Genomic DNA, 12743 nt, shown 5'->3' with positions numbered 1-12743 from the left:
ACCCACTGCCAACAGATCTCTTTTCACACCTGCTCCCTGCACCGGAAACCAGACGCGTAGTCTTCGGTGCATAACTACACTGCTAAAGCTCTCCCTCCAGCTCTGCACGGCCCAGCTTTTCAGTGTTAGAGAGTACAAGAATTGAGGCTCTCTGTAGTGCCAGCCCCGCCCTGCTCCTTCTGCCCCGCCCATAATGTCCTGCACAGCCAATCCCTAAGTAGGAAGTGGGCTGGCTTCACGCTGTCAGCAGCTCCGATCGAAACAAGCCATTGCATCTGTCTGTTGGATGAGAAAGGAGTCAGACGCTCGCTGTATTTGGGGAAGGGACGTTGCTCTGTCTGGGTGCATCTCTGGAGACTAGCCATCCTTTGTCCGTTTGCATGCCTTATTAACCCCTCTCTTGCAACCCCCATCAGTTGCTCCACTTAATCGGGCAAGATGATCGCCGCTCAGCTCTTGGCCTACTACTTCACAGAATTAAAGGATGATCAGGTCAAAAAGGTGAGCCGGAGCCCACGTTTTGTATTTCGTAAAGTCCACTATTTGAAATGGATAATGTTTATTTTAATGTGTAATCGTCGGTGGCATCGGATGCAGGCGCCCGACTGTATTGTATGATTACGAGCCAGTGTGTATGTCACAGGGATGTTTCGGTCTGCACGGGCCTGCGCCCAGGCGCATAAAACGCCCACGGTCTGCCCGCACCGTGTGCTGTTCTGCAGTGTCCTTGAGATGCGGGTGCCCTTCCGTTGCTGTCAGCGGGCGCTCTCCCCTGTAGGCCCTTCGCGGAACTGTAGCCGCTACCAACGCCCACAAGAGTCACTGCGTCCGCCACCCTGACACAACAAACATGGACTTACAATCTTCGGAAAGCGTAAGCTTCCAATGCACACATATGGAAATCACTCAGCTGATCCGGGTTGCTAAGGCGACCTCGCAGCTGTGCCTACCCTGTACCTAATGATGAAATGAAACCCGGGGCCAGAGTTTTCGTCTCGCTTCTTCTGTGTCAGCATTTCACTAAAATCTTCACCTTTACCTTCCAGCGAGAAATGTAGGCTGGTTAGAATATTACCAGATCCCTACTAACATCGCAGCACAGTGTGCATGCACATGCGTGACATATTATGTGTCGGCCTTACCACCCCCTATTTCCTCTACTATTTATTCCTTCGTCGGTATATACTGGGGTTGGGGGTTGCTAGGTCTGCTAGAAGGAAGCGAAGGCCTCTGTCGGTGTAACCGTTTCTGGTGTGCAATGCAGGCAATTCCATGAAATGCAATGCAATGCCGCCGCAAACGTGCGCCTGGCAGTCCGAGGCAACGGTCCACGGGCCGACTGCGGACACACAGGCACAGATGTGCACAGCTATTATGTACGGTTAATTGTGCCCCAGCAGCATCTGCTAGTAAGAACCATTGATGAATGCACCGTGTTTGCACTTCCACTAATCAAACATTCAAGCTCGACTTAGTACCTCAAAAGCAGAATGTAATTAGACGGTTCCGTGTCCTCGCCCCAACGCCACGCTAGGCCTCGCTCGCGCCTGTGCGAAGGTTACTTGGTTATCGCGGGCTGCCTGTTATTGCTCTATCCCGCAGGGAACGTGTGCGGCCCGGTCACTCGCAGCGGCGCTGCACTTACGTATCCACGATTGCCAGAGGCAACCTGTTCATATCGAGTGGGCCATGCTTTGGCTTTGGCATGTCACATCTGCAAAGGGATACACTTGCCCTTTTCATTGGAATGTAGGAGCAACACGACTACTGATCAATGACGACGTGTCCCCCATATGTTGCGTTTATTCATTTAGCATGTTCTGTGTGGACCAAGTGTTTTCTGAAAGACACAGGGGACCCCACACTCCGGGTTAGGGCATTAATATAACAATTGATCTCGGAAAAACATCCAGAGGATACAATTTAAAGGTTAGGTATCAAAGGATTGTATTAGACCTGATACATTTTAAATATATGAGTCAAATCATGACTTAATCTGCACTTACGGCAACAATTTACATAGCAGGAAAAAAACTTTTAAGAACACATCTATTTAATAAAATTCATTTAAATTATTTAAAATGTATCAGGTCTAATACAATCCTTTGATACCTAACCTTTAAATGGTATCCTCTGGATGTTTTTCAGAGATCAACTGTGTGGACCAAGTTACACGAGTGTTTTCACCGTTGAATTGTAAGATGCATCTTTATAAGCAAGTAGCTGTTTCAGTGTCTGTGCGCCGCGCTAGATTGGCTCCGTACACGCCAGTGTCACTGCTTATGCATTATAGATCACTTGTGCAGAGTGGCATGGCACTGAACTACAATACGCCATTGGCCAGCTTTCCCAGGGCACGAATACTCGTTGATAGGGCAATGTCGAAACACGTTGCATGGTCGCCCTTTGCTGCTTTTACACTATATGTATTTCACTTTTTAGTAGAATTTTTTTGAAACCATGTATCATTTTGAATAAAGAGAAATGCACTAGAGTAATGTACCTTGGGTTGTGCATGTTATGTATGTACGGTGTTCCATTGTATGTGTTGGGTTGTTTGTATTTCTTTGAGTTATTTGTAATGAGCACACTCGACCCTGACAGCTCTCAGGGTGCTGTGCTTTGTGCACCCGGGCAGTGTACAGAATAAAGTATACGGGCCATCGCTAGCCCGATTTAACAGTAGCTGTGTGTACCTCTACGTCATATTCTGTTGGTATACACCATCATCCTCTGGTTGTGCCACCTCTTTTCATAAGTGCTTTCTTGCAGCAGGGCACCGTCGAGGTGACCGCAGAAAGGTCACTTTCCTTCACTCCGTGGCTTTGAGGCAACCGAGGAGTGTCCAGTGCTTGGCATTCCCCACGCACGCGGCTTTCACGCCGAAATCCCCGCCGAGGGTTGCGAGGGCTACCCCACGCCTCAAGGTGGCTGCCCTTTTAGCTGGCGAACCACCCACCCTGTCATTGAAGCGCAGCTCTTTCAAATCAGGAATCAGAAGCGTTTGCTTCTCTGTTGGGCACTTTGTCATCCAAGTTGGCAATCGATCCCATCGCCCAGCGAGCACAAAGAAGCTCGGGTTTCCACCCAAAGAAGCTTTTTTTTTATCTGTAGAAAATTGGCAGTGCCGATCAATAATCACTCAACAGTTTTGGGGCGTTGTCGTCCGTGGAGGGGTACGGCATATGTTGTAGGTCACGCGCGATGTAAACACATGCGGGCAGGAGGGTGGTGACACGAAGCATAACACAAAGCAGGGTCCGTGAAGGGGAGTCGGAAAGGTCATCTGTAGAGGTCGGCTTTTGTCACCGTAACCCCTGCTCCCGGAGCATGCGCAGGGCAATCTACGCATCAATTATTTTTTTGTTGCCATACTAGGCCGAGTAACTACAATAATGAGTCATGTTTTGCCCCTGAATGTCAGAGAAACTGGAAACCCGACGATTTACTAAAGAATCGTATGGGAAATACCCATGGGCGATGTTATATTCCCTACATGCCAGATACATGGGGAGCTCATATGCTGAATAACGACTGGGCGTTACTAGGGTCACATCAGAATTACATTTCGAGGACCTGCCAATGATTTATGCAAGAGCCAAGGAAGCACCTCCTTCCTGCCACCACGCGTTCTGAATAAAAGCATCTTGCATTTGAGGTGTGAAATTATCGTAATCAAACGTTTGTTTGTAACCAAGGCACCACGTATAATAAACCTAGTATGTGGGCTCATGGCAATGTTATTTGAATATCAGTGGCAACTTAATGCTCTGATGAGTACTTTGTACAGTAGGAGTGAGTGATAGCGCTTCACGTTGCTTTGCCCCGCAGTGTAACCCGAGCTTGCCCGTCTCGAGGCCACAGTTCTTTCCGTCATTCTGGACTTGCCACATTCCTGCGGCCTGTGCTCAGTTTGCGGAGTAAACGACGGGTCGCGCCTGCTTTACCTTGTGCCCCCGGTAACATCGAAGCAAAACACGTTCACATATAACTGTAAATTCATGACATTCTAACACCATTAAGTTGCAAAGTAAACAATTTTACTAATCCGATTTAACCATTAATCACGCACAAACGATCCCTTTCAACAGACCTTAACAAGGCCCGGCACCCCAACCATCACCAACTACAACATTGCACCACAAATCGCCCCTCTTGCTCCTAGAGGCGCCATCTGATTGAGGCCCATTGCGTTCTGCCCTGGTGCTGCAATACATCAATGCACCACTGTGAGATTGCTGCTGTTTGGCCGTTGATGCCCAGTGCAGTCAGTGCCCCACTGTAATGTCCTCCTGGACTCCACTGTAAATTAGCGCACGTGTCTCCTAGATATCACACTACAACCATGAAGCATAAATAGTTCTTTGCAGCAACCCGTCAAGACTGTGCACAGCTCTCCTCATTAATTATTCGCGACCAAATTTGTATTGGAAGTCACTGCTGCGTGGCGTGCTCCCGTGTTTCCCCCTCATTCCCGTGTCCCCAACCTCACTATTCTTAGAGAGGCACAGATCCACCCTACTGATGAGGTCCAACCAGACCGAAACACGTGTCTGGGGTTTCTGTTGGTACTCTTGTTCAGAGGAGAATTGCCTAGCATTTCGGTACTGGACTGCCCCAGGGCAGGACAAAGACTGATATGTTTGGGATATTTCTTCTCTGTGAAAGATAGTGAGCTAAAGACTCTGGGTAAGTCTCTCGCAACCAGGACTAATGTCTGGCAGAGGGACTCCCAGGACCCCCCTTGTTAATTCCCAACCAGGGTCGGACTGGGACAAGAAATAGGCCCGTCACCCAAAAAAAGTGCCCCCCCTCGCCTCAAAAAAGTGGCCCACCCCTCGCCTCACGACCCTTGACCTCTGTGACATCACCAGACGTGATGTCATTTGACCCCACCCCAAAGTGACATCCCGTGAAGCGACGAAACATGACCTTTCACCCCTTGACAAAACAGGAAGTGGCATCAAATAGCATTGTGCCTAAGTACACTACGAAAAATATGGTTATGTTTTCACTAATGTGATATACATTTCATACAAGAATGGATCACCATATGTATCATTAATATCTGTGTGTATAGATCCATGGTGTCAAATTACTGTGAATGCAAGCAGACGTCCAAGGCCAAATGATAATATGTTATACACTAACAAATATGCATACAATATGTGTTGGTACTCATTTATCGACCTAAGAAGGATGAAAGGCTTTTTGAAGAACAAAAAATTGAAAAAAAAGATTCATTTGTAAAACATTTTTTTCCAAACCTGCCCAGGCGTGGCCAGAAACCGGCCCCACTCCCCATGTACGATTCCGGGCCGGCCATGGGCAGAAAGCCCGAGGGGCCAATCCGAACTCTCATCAAGATCAGCCTTTGCGCACTGTCCACTGCCAGAGATGCAAGCTCACACTTTGAGGCCTCAGGATGTCTTGCCCAAGCACCTTAGCCGAAGTGCACCACCATCATGAAAGGAGCACCCCCACGGGGACATCACCACTGAAACATCCGATCAGTAGTGGAGGCAGCTATTGGTGTGGGGGGAATTCAAGGGGGGGTAGGTAGATGGATGATAGGGCGCCAGTGGGAGGCTAGGAGGCGCACTGGGCACCAGGAGGGAGACAGGGGCATGCTCCTCCCCCTGGCTCCACCACTGCATCAGATGGGCACTCTAAATTGCCAAGCAGGCCTTCCGTACACCTCCAACTCTAACATTATCAATTTCTAAGCTCAAACCCACTTTTCGTAGAACAACTAAAAACCACTCATGCCAATTTTAGATCCCCCAACAGACATCAAATAACAGAACTCTACATGACTACCACCGACTTACACATCAAATTCCCAGCCAATGCATCCCCTCAGAGAGGTTTGCATACTCGAGGCTGTCTGCAGAACTCGCTCAAGAGTTTAGGCAAGACTTCCGCCTGCCCCTTGATCTTGCGAGAACTCGCAGATCCTCCAAATATGGGTTCCAATTGACTGGCAAGTTCAGCATTTCTGGATTCCCTCAGCACTAATGCCAGACTGGCAGCTGCGATCCAATCCTGAAAGACTGCTCAGTGTATCTGTGCCGATTAAGATGTATGGGTGGGTGGGGGATAAGTGGGCTGTTTGTTGTGATGTCTTTAAAATCTTGGTAATCCTTCTTTGCAATATATTTGCAATGTGGTCCTTATTCTGAATGGCGCAGTTCCTGTACACGTGACGTTTTTTCCACACGGGTGCAGGGGCATGCAACTGCACAGGACATTCCACTGTCTTCAGGGATAGGCATTGCTGTTCCCCAAAATCAGTTGATTTGAACTAATTGTCCATTCTTAACTTGCACCTGTATAAAACATGCACACTCCGTGCAAATCAATGTGAGAATGGCAGCCAACAGTTTCGCAATTGTTGAACACTGACATGCGCATGCACTTAATGCAGATACGACTCTTGAATGACCGCATGCATGGGTGTGGAAACCTGGGATGATCATGCAGGAACTCAGTGGCCCTCATTACGACCCTGGCGGAGATCCATGGTGCAATTTGCACCATGGTCCATGGCGCAGAGCTGCCAACTCCGCCATGGGGGTTGGCGGACTCACCGCCCCATTCCGACCTTGGCGGGGCGGTTAGTCCCCAATCCCCATTTACCCTTCCCCATTCCCATTTTTGCCCCATAGGGTATAATGGGAGTGGGGAAGGCGTTAATTACGCCACCGTAAATTACGGTGGCGTAATTAACAAGAGGTTCCGTAGCGCCATGGATTTTTCCGCCCGGAAAATCCGGGCGTAAAAATCACCATGGCGCTACGGAAAGTCGTAATCTGGCGGAGAGGTACGCCATGCATTACGCTGGCGTATACCCCTCTCCGCCAGGGTCGTAATGAGGGCCAGTGTGTGGAGATTAGTTACAATTCAGGGAAGGAGCCTAAGAGATAAGGGGCCTCATTACGACCCTGGCGGAAAACCATGGTGCTAATAGCACCATGGTCCATGCCGGTAACTTACTGACTCCGCCATGGAGAAAGGGGCAATTACCACCCCATCTCCAGGTTGGCGGGGCGGTAATTCCTCCTTCCTCCATGGCCCTTCCCCATTCCCATTTTTGCCCCATAGGGCTCAATGGGAATGGGGAAGGCGCTAAGTACAGTACCGCAAATTGCAGTACCGTACTTAGCACCAAGGTCCCTTTGCGGGTCCCTACTTTAACGGCTGGTCTACACCAGCCATTAAGGTCGGGTCCCGCAAAGGGACCTCGTAATCAGGCACTAATGGGCTAGCGGCGCCGCAGCCTTTTACGGCGCCATTAACCCATTAGCGCCAGGGTCGTAATGAGGCCCAAGGAGTTGGCAGAAGTGTTTTTAAAAGAGATGAAGGCATGGAGAAACATCGAGGTGAAGGGTGAGGTGGTATAGGGAAGTGAAGAGGGTGAGTGGTGAAACAACATAAGGTGAAGGAGATGGTGGCAGGAGAAGGAAGGTAAAGCAGAGAAGTAGAGGAGAATGAAGAAGGCATAGAAAGAGGTGTGGAATATTGCTAAGGAGGCAGACGTTACATCAGTAGGTAAGTGGAAAAACAGTAGCAAGGAAATTCAGATGTGCACCCTAAGGCATCAAGAAGGTTTGGAGGGACAAGCTCATGGTGAGACTTTCAGGAGGGAGCAGAAGTAGTTCTCAACGAAGAAAGAAAAAGAAGGGGAGGTCCAGTGGATTACCCTGCAGGAACAAGACTTGAGGTGAAGAAGGCAAGAGAGAGACTGGAGTAGATAGCTGGAGAACCAGGGCCTTGAGGGGAAGGGCAGTGGTAAGAGGTATAGGGAGTGCTCTAACCAGACCTTTAGAGTGGTCTTCAGTCTCCCTGCAACTGCGTGCCATGAATGAAGGCCAGATCCACCATGACATCATCTATCAAACCTGCAATTGCACTCTGGTCTGGAGATGACACTTAGGAGGAGGCTCCCCCTTATGAAAGCCAGAAGAACACTTTGGTACCACTTCTACCCAGAACTCAGAAACAAATAGAGGAGATCGTAAGAAGACCATAAGCATGCAGGAACCCCTTAAACCTGACATTGAGAAGCAAGCAAACAGGCACATTGGGAAAACTATAGAATAAGGGTTCTGGAATCCCTTAAATCTGAGACTGAGAATGTTAAGATGGATTTCTGAACTCTGACCTGCTGGGCAGAGGTTCAGGAGGCCAGCCTTGTTTCTTGGAACAGGGTGACCTTTATGACAAGCCAGACCAATCAAGGTAGCATTGGCGGCAATCAGGACTAGGTCTCAGGAGGGGCGAGGGCGATCGAAAGCCCACAATGAGCACATACAGTAAATGACACTACAAATTACTCAGTCAGGTGTATGCATCAAAAATACATATACATTTATTAAAGGCCTTTTAAATCAAACACAACGCCAATATCAGCAGTAATAACCAAACCAACACCACACTATTAAACATATATATAGTCACCAATGGCCTAACGGAATAGCACACAGCATGGTTCCACAACCTGCAAAGAAATGGGGCATACAGTGCAAATATCGTTTAGGCAGTGCTTCACAATTCAAACCCTAATTGAGAGGCAGTCCAGTCCCTAAAATGAGTGGAGCCTTGAGCTCAAAAGTACTTTCGGTGCTGGTGCACGGGATCTTGCGGTTAAGTCAAAACAGGGTCTCTTGCAGGGGCTGTAGCGACTCAGGAAGGTGGGTGAGGCAGTGAAGAATAAGTTCCCACTGTTCAAGGAGTGTCTCCCCAAGAGGGCAGAACAGGATCCAAGAGTTGGGAATAGCTCGGTAGCACAGGCTACCTTGATAAAGTACAGTGGCCCTCAGGGGATACTCATACGTAAAAATCGATGGATGCGCCAGGGCCACTGGTAAGGGTTGCAAGAACTCACTGATCCTCGGCACACTCCGGACCAAACTTCGTCAGTCGAGTCCACTTCGGTCGTAGGTGCAGGTGCAGTCCTGCAGTTGCGCAGCTCTGTTGCTTTCAGGGGCTGCGTTCCAGGAATGATTCTGTGGCGGGACAGTGGCAATTTCTCTGCTCCTGATGAAGGGATCAGGCCAATTACACTGCAGCGAGTCTGAGGGCATAGAGGGGCACATCAGCAAGGCACCCACAAAGTTCGTCACCACAGCTGGGCGACAAGGTGACCGCGTATGCTCAGGTTCTGGCGTACTCTCCTAATTTCAGACCTAGGAATGCTAGGTGTATGAAACTCAGCGGGAGAGTGCCTTATACCCAGAGCTTGCCGTCTTCAAATGCTCAAGTGTCAACTCAAGGCGGCGGCGGTTCCAGGGCAAAGGTCCTGTACGAGCTGGTCAGTTCACTGGGCGGTCCAGGAACACTTCCGAAAAGGCTTGCTTACAGGTTAAGGTGGAGGTGCCAAGAATAGTTACTCCCACTGTTCCAGTGGGTCGAAGCGCCTTTGCAGACCTACTAGGTTAGATCAGAAACAGGGGGTCCAATGGGATGACAGCGGGCTCAGGGTGCCAAACCTTCCAGCGGGTCACCATCGGTTCCTCGGCTCTGCTTCTTGGTTTCAGGATACTTGGCTCCTGTACTAAGTTTGGTGTGAACTTGGATTGACCTGGAATGGGTGTAAGATGCCTTCTCTTATTCAGAATCTTCTTCGCGCCAAAACGAAGAGGACCCAATGAGAGATCTGCTCACATACAGCCATCCCAGACGTGGACCAATCACAGACCACGGTGGTCCCAGTCATTCCCAGCACACCAGACATCCTGGCACCAAGGATGTGTATTGGAACACAGTCCAGCCCACAGCCTGAGCGCACACTCACAAGGCATGCAGAAGCCTGCAAAAGCTTCGGTTCGAGGGTCTGCATGGCCAAATAAGGAATTTCCCGGGTCTACTCGACATGGGGAAGACAAAGGGACAAGATGGCCAAAGGACAAAGGGACAAGATGGCCAAAGGACAGAAAAAAGGACCTTGTGATATGGCCATTTTAGGCACTGGGCATTGCCCTGGGCCAAACACTGTATGGACCATAGAAAAAGGTTAAAAATACATGAAAAGTAACAGCTGCCACCAGCTCAGCCCAATGCACATTTATACATTCACCGAAAAATCCTTTGAGGGTGTCTAGGTCCTTAAAAATTGAAAGAGGATCCCAGCGCACTGTACTGTAAGGTACTTTGTACACTGATAACATGTTGCTAAGGAATAGCAACAGTGTGAATGACTAAGTGAAACAATGGGCCTCATTACACGGTAGGCGGTAACCATGGCGCTAATAGCGCCATGGTTGCTGCCGGTATTTTACTGTGTCCGCCTTGGTGGATGGCGGAATTACTGCCTTACTCCAAGGTGAGCGGGGGCGGTCATTCCCCATTCACCAAGGCTCTTCCCCATTCCCATTTTTGCCCCATAGGGCATGATGGGAATGGGAAGGTGCTAATTACGGTACCGCAAATTGCGGTACCATAATTAGCTCCGAGGTCCCTTTGCGGCACCCTACTTTGACGGCTGGTAAAACCAGCCGTTAAAGTCGGGTCCCGCAAAGGGAACTCGTAGTAAGGCGGTAGGGGTTTACCGGTACCGGTGCCCTTACCGGTACCGGTAAACCCCTACTGCCTACCGTGTAATGAGGCCCAATGTCTCCCAGCACTGATTGTCTTAATGGCATGTCAGTTTCCCCATCACAAAATGAGCAAAAGCCCAGTGGAGTACAGCAGAAGGCTGGGCTCCACTGGAAAAAGTCAGGTCAGAATGGTCAGACTACAGCAAAAAGTTGGGGGGTTCATGACTGGAGGGAAAATTACATATAACTGCAAATCTTTCCTAACAGATAACCAAAAAGAAGAGATCCCTAGAGGATCAGAGAAGAAGGTTGCAGGAGTATCAGCATAATGGGGTATCGTGTTAACCTTCCGGGAGTGACCCTTACCTGGAATTACAATGCAGTGGGGAGCTTTGTATTTGGACTCTCTTTTAGTTCTCTGAGGGCCCCTCTCTTTTAAGTAGTCCAGAAGTAATGCCCACATCCCGGAGAAACATTTTGACATCTTTGGTTAAGTTAAAAATATCTCACTTATTTTGGCCCGAAATTGTACGCAGCCCAAATATCCCAGTTATTTTGCCCCGAAATTGTATGCAGCCCTAATAAAGCTTTTGTGAATCATTTCCTTGTCTCACCACCTGTCGATGAATGCCAACCACTTCATAATCTATTCTCACACGATGGAAAAGTTCCTTGATCCCGGTTCTGATGTTCTGCCTCAAAGGCTGGATTTGTCAGAACCTGAGAGTTGTTTTTTGCACTCGTGACCCATTTTCCTGCGTCACACCAATTGACTGCCCTGCAAATTTTAAAAAGCAATCTTTGGGCTCAAAATTAGACAAAGAGTTAACTCTTCAAATGGATCAAAAACAAGATCCCAGCACAAAACAATGAGCAGAACCCCAGACACAAAATGCCCATAAAGAGGACTTCTGCCATGTGGAGTTTGACTGATGAGGCAGTCACTGTAACAGAGGGATTGCCTGGACCAGGACCCAATGGCAAACAAGGTGTGCTACCTGGAATCTACCCAGACCCCACTGTTCTACAATACAGCCACCGATGACTGCATCAGATGCAGTGTTAAAAAGGCAGGTGCTGCTCCAGGGAAAGGCCACTGAGAGTATAACGATGGACCATGTGTGTCTCCAAGGAGTGCCCACAGAGAACCAGACCACACCTGCTTAGAATGGTTTTCATGTAAGTAGGGTGTCTACCACTGCTCTGGTCACCAAGACCTGATGCAGGACTCCTTGCTGCAAGTGGGACCTTGAACCTAGTCGTGGATTCGTTGATATACCCTTAGCTGTGGAGCCAGTACGATTTACTTAGGCCAAGGAAGTAAAGAACTGCCATGATAACTGGCATATCTTGGGAACAACTGGCTAACTATGATAATACAAATATCACCTTAGCACCTACTATAATCACAGAGTAGGTTGAATCCGCTCCTAACTAATGTCACCACACAGCCCAACAAGAATCATGGAGCTTCTTTTTCCAAAGCCATGGGCAGCCTTGACTGGGGATGCAGAGAAGAACCTTGTAGCGTTACTAATGCATAATGGGGCCTTGGACTCTTAGATGGTGGAAGCAATACAAGCCTTTGGAAAGCAGGTATGGGAGGACTTTGAGACAATCTTGGGAGAAAGTGAAGGATTACCTTTCCCTTTTTCTTGATGTTTGAAGGAGTCAAGTGGGCGACCAGGTCTTGATTCTCTTTAGTTTCTCCTAATAGGAAAGCACAGGACCCTGTGGTGAAGCGTGAGCAGCAGCGTTAACAAATGAGGACCATTCTACTGGAGCCCTCTGGTGACCTGTTGGGACCTGTCAAGAGGAATACCATAAGCTCTTGTACACAGATCGGAATTATACAAAGACCTACTGCTAAAGCATAAGTGCCTGTTTGATTTTTGGTTTTTGAGTTGAAGGGTAGCAATCTGTTTTGAGAGAACAGGTTCTCAGAACATGCATTAAAATGATAAAGCTATTTATTCTGGATGAAGGGCCTTCACATTTGTTTGAGAGCAAATGACACAGCAGACACCTGGGAGAAGAACCAGTCAGTAATGTGCATGGAAGGGAGATTGAATCACTGGAGCTTTGTAGGAGGAGGCGAGGATGTGAATAAACATGTACCTATGTCATATTCCTGACAGTGGTATACAAAGAGCACCGACATACCACAGCAAAAACAGGGGCAGAAAAAACAGTCAAAGAATAATG

The 12743-nt window shown here is 48.6% G+C and overlaps 1 protein-coding gene across 1 annotated transcript in view; it reads left to right on the top strand.

Moving 5' to 3' along the window:
• Window positions 1-268: 268 nt before the first annotated feature.
• Window positions 269-12743, top strand: part of HK1 (hexokinase 1) — a 1159884-nt gene continuing 1147409 nt past the window's right edge. Inside the window, exon 1 of the mRNA XM_069610605.1 lies at window positions 269-501. Within this exon, the coding sequence (XP_069466706.1) occupies window positions 439-501 (63 nt within the window). The 5' untranslated portion in view covers window positions 269-438. The remainder of the gene's footprint in view (window positions 502-12743) is intronic.

This window comes from Ambystoma mexicanum, chromosome 8 (assembly GCF_040938575.1).
Source record: "Ambystoma mexicanum isolate Mex_15411 chromosome 8, UKY_AmexF1_1, whole genome shotgun sequence".
NCBI lineage: Eukaryota > Metazoa > Chordata > Amphibia > Caudata > Ambystomatidae > Ambystoma > Ambystoma mexicanum.
The sequence above is the reverse complement of the archived record's forward strand: the minus strand, read 5'-3'. Positions and strand labels throughout refer to the sequence as shown.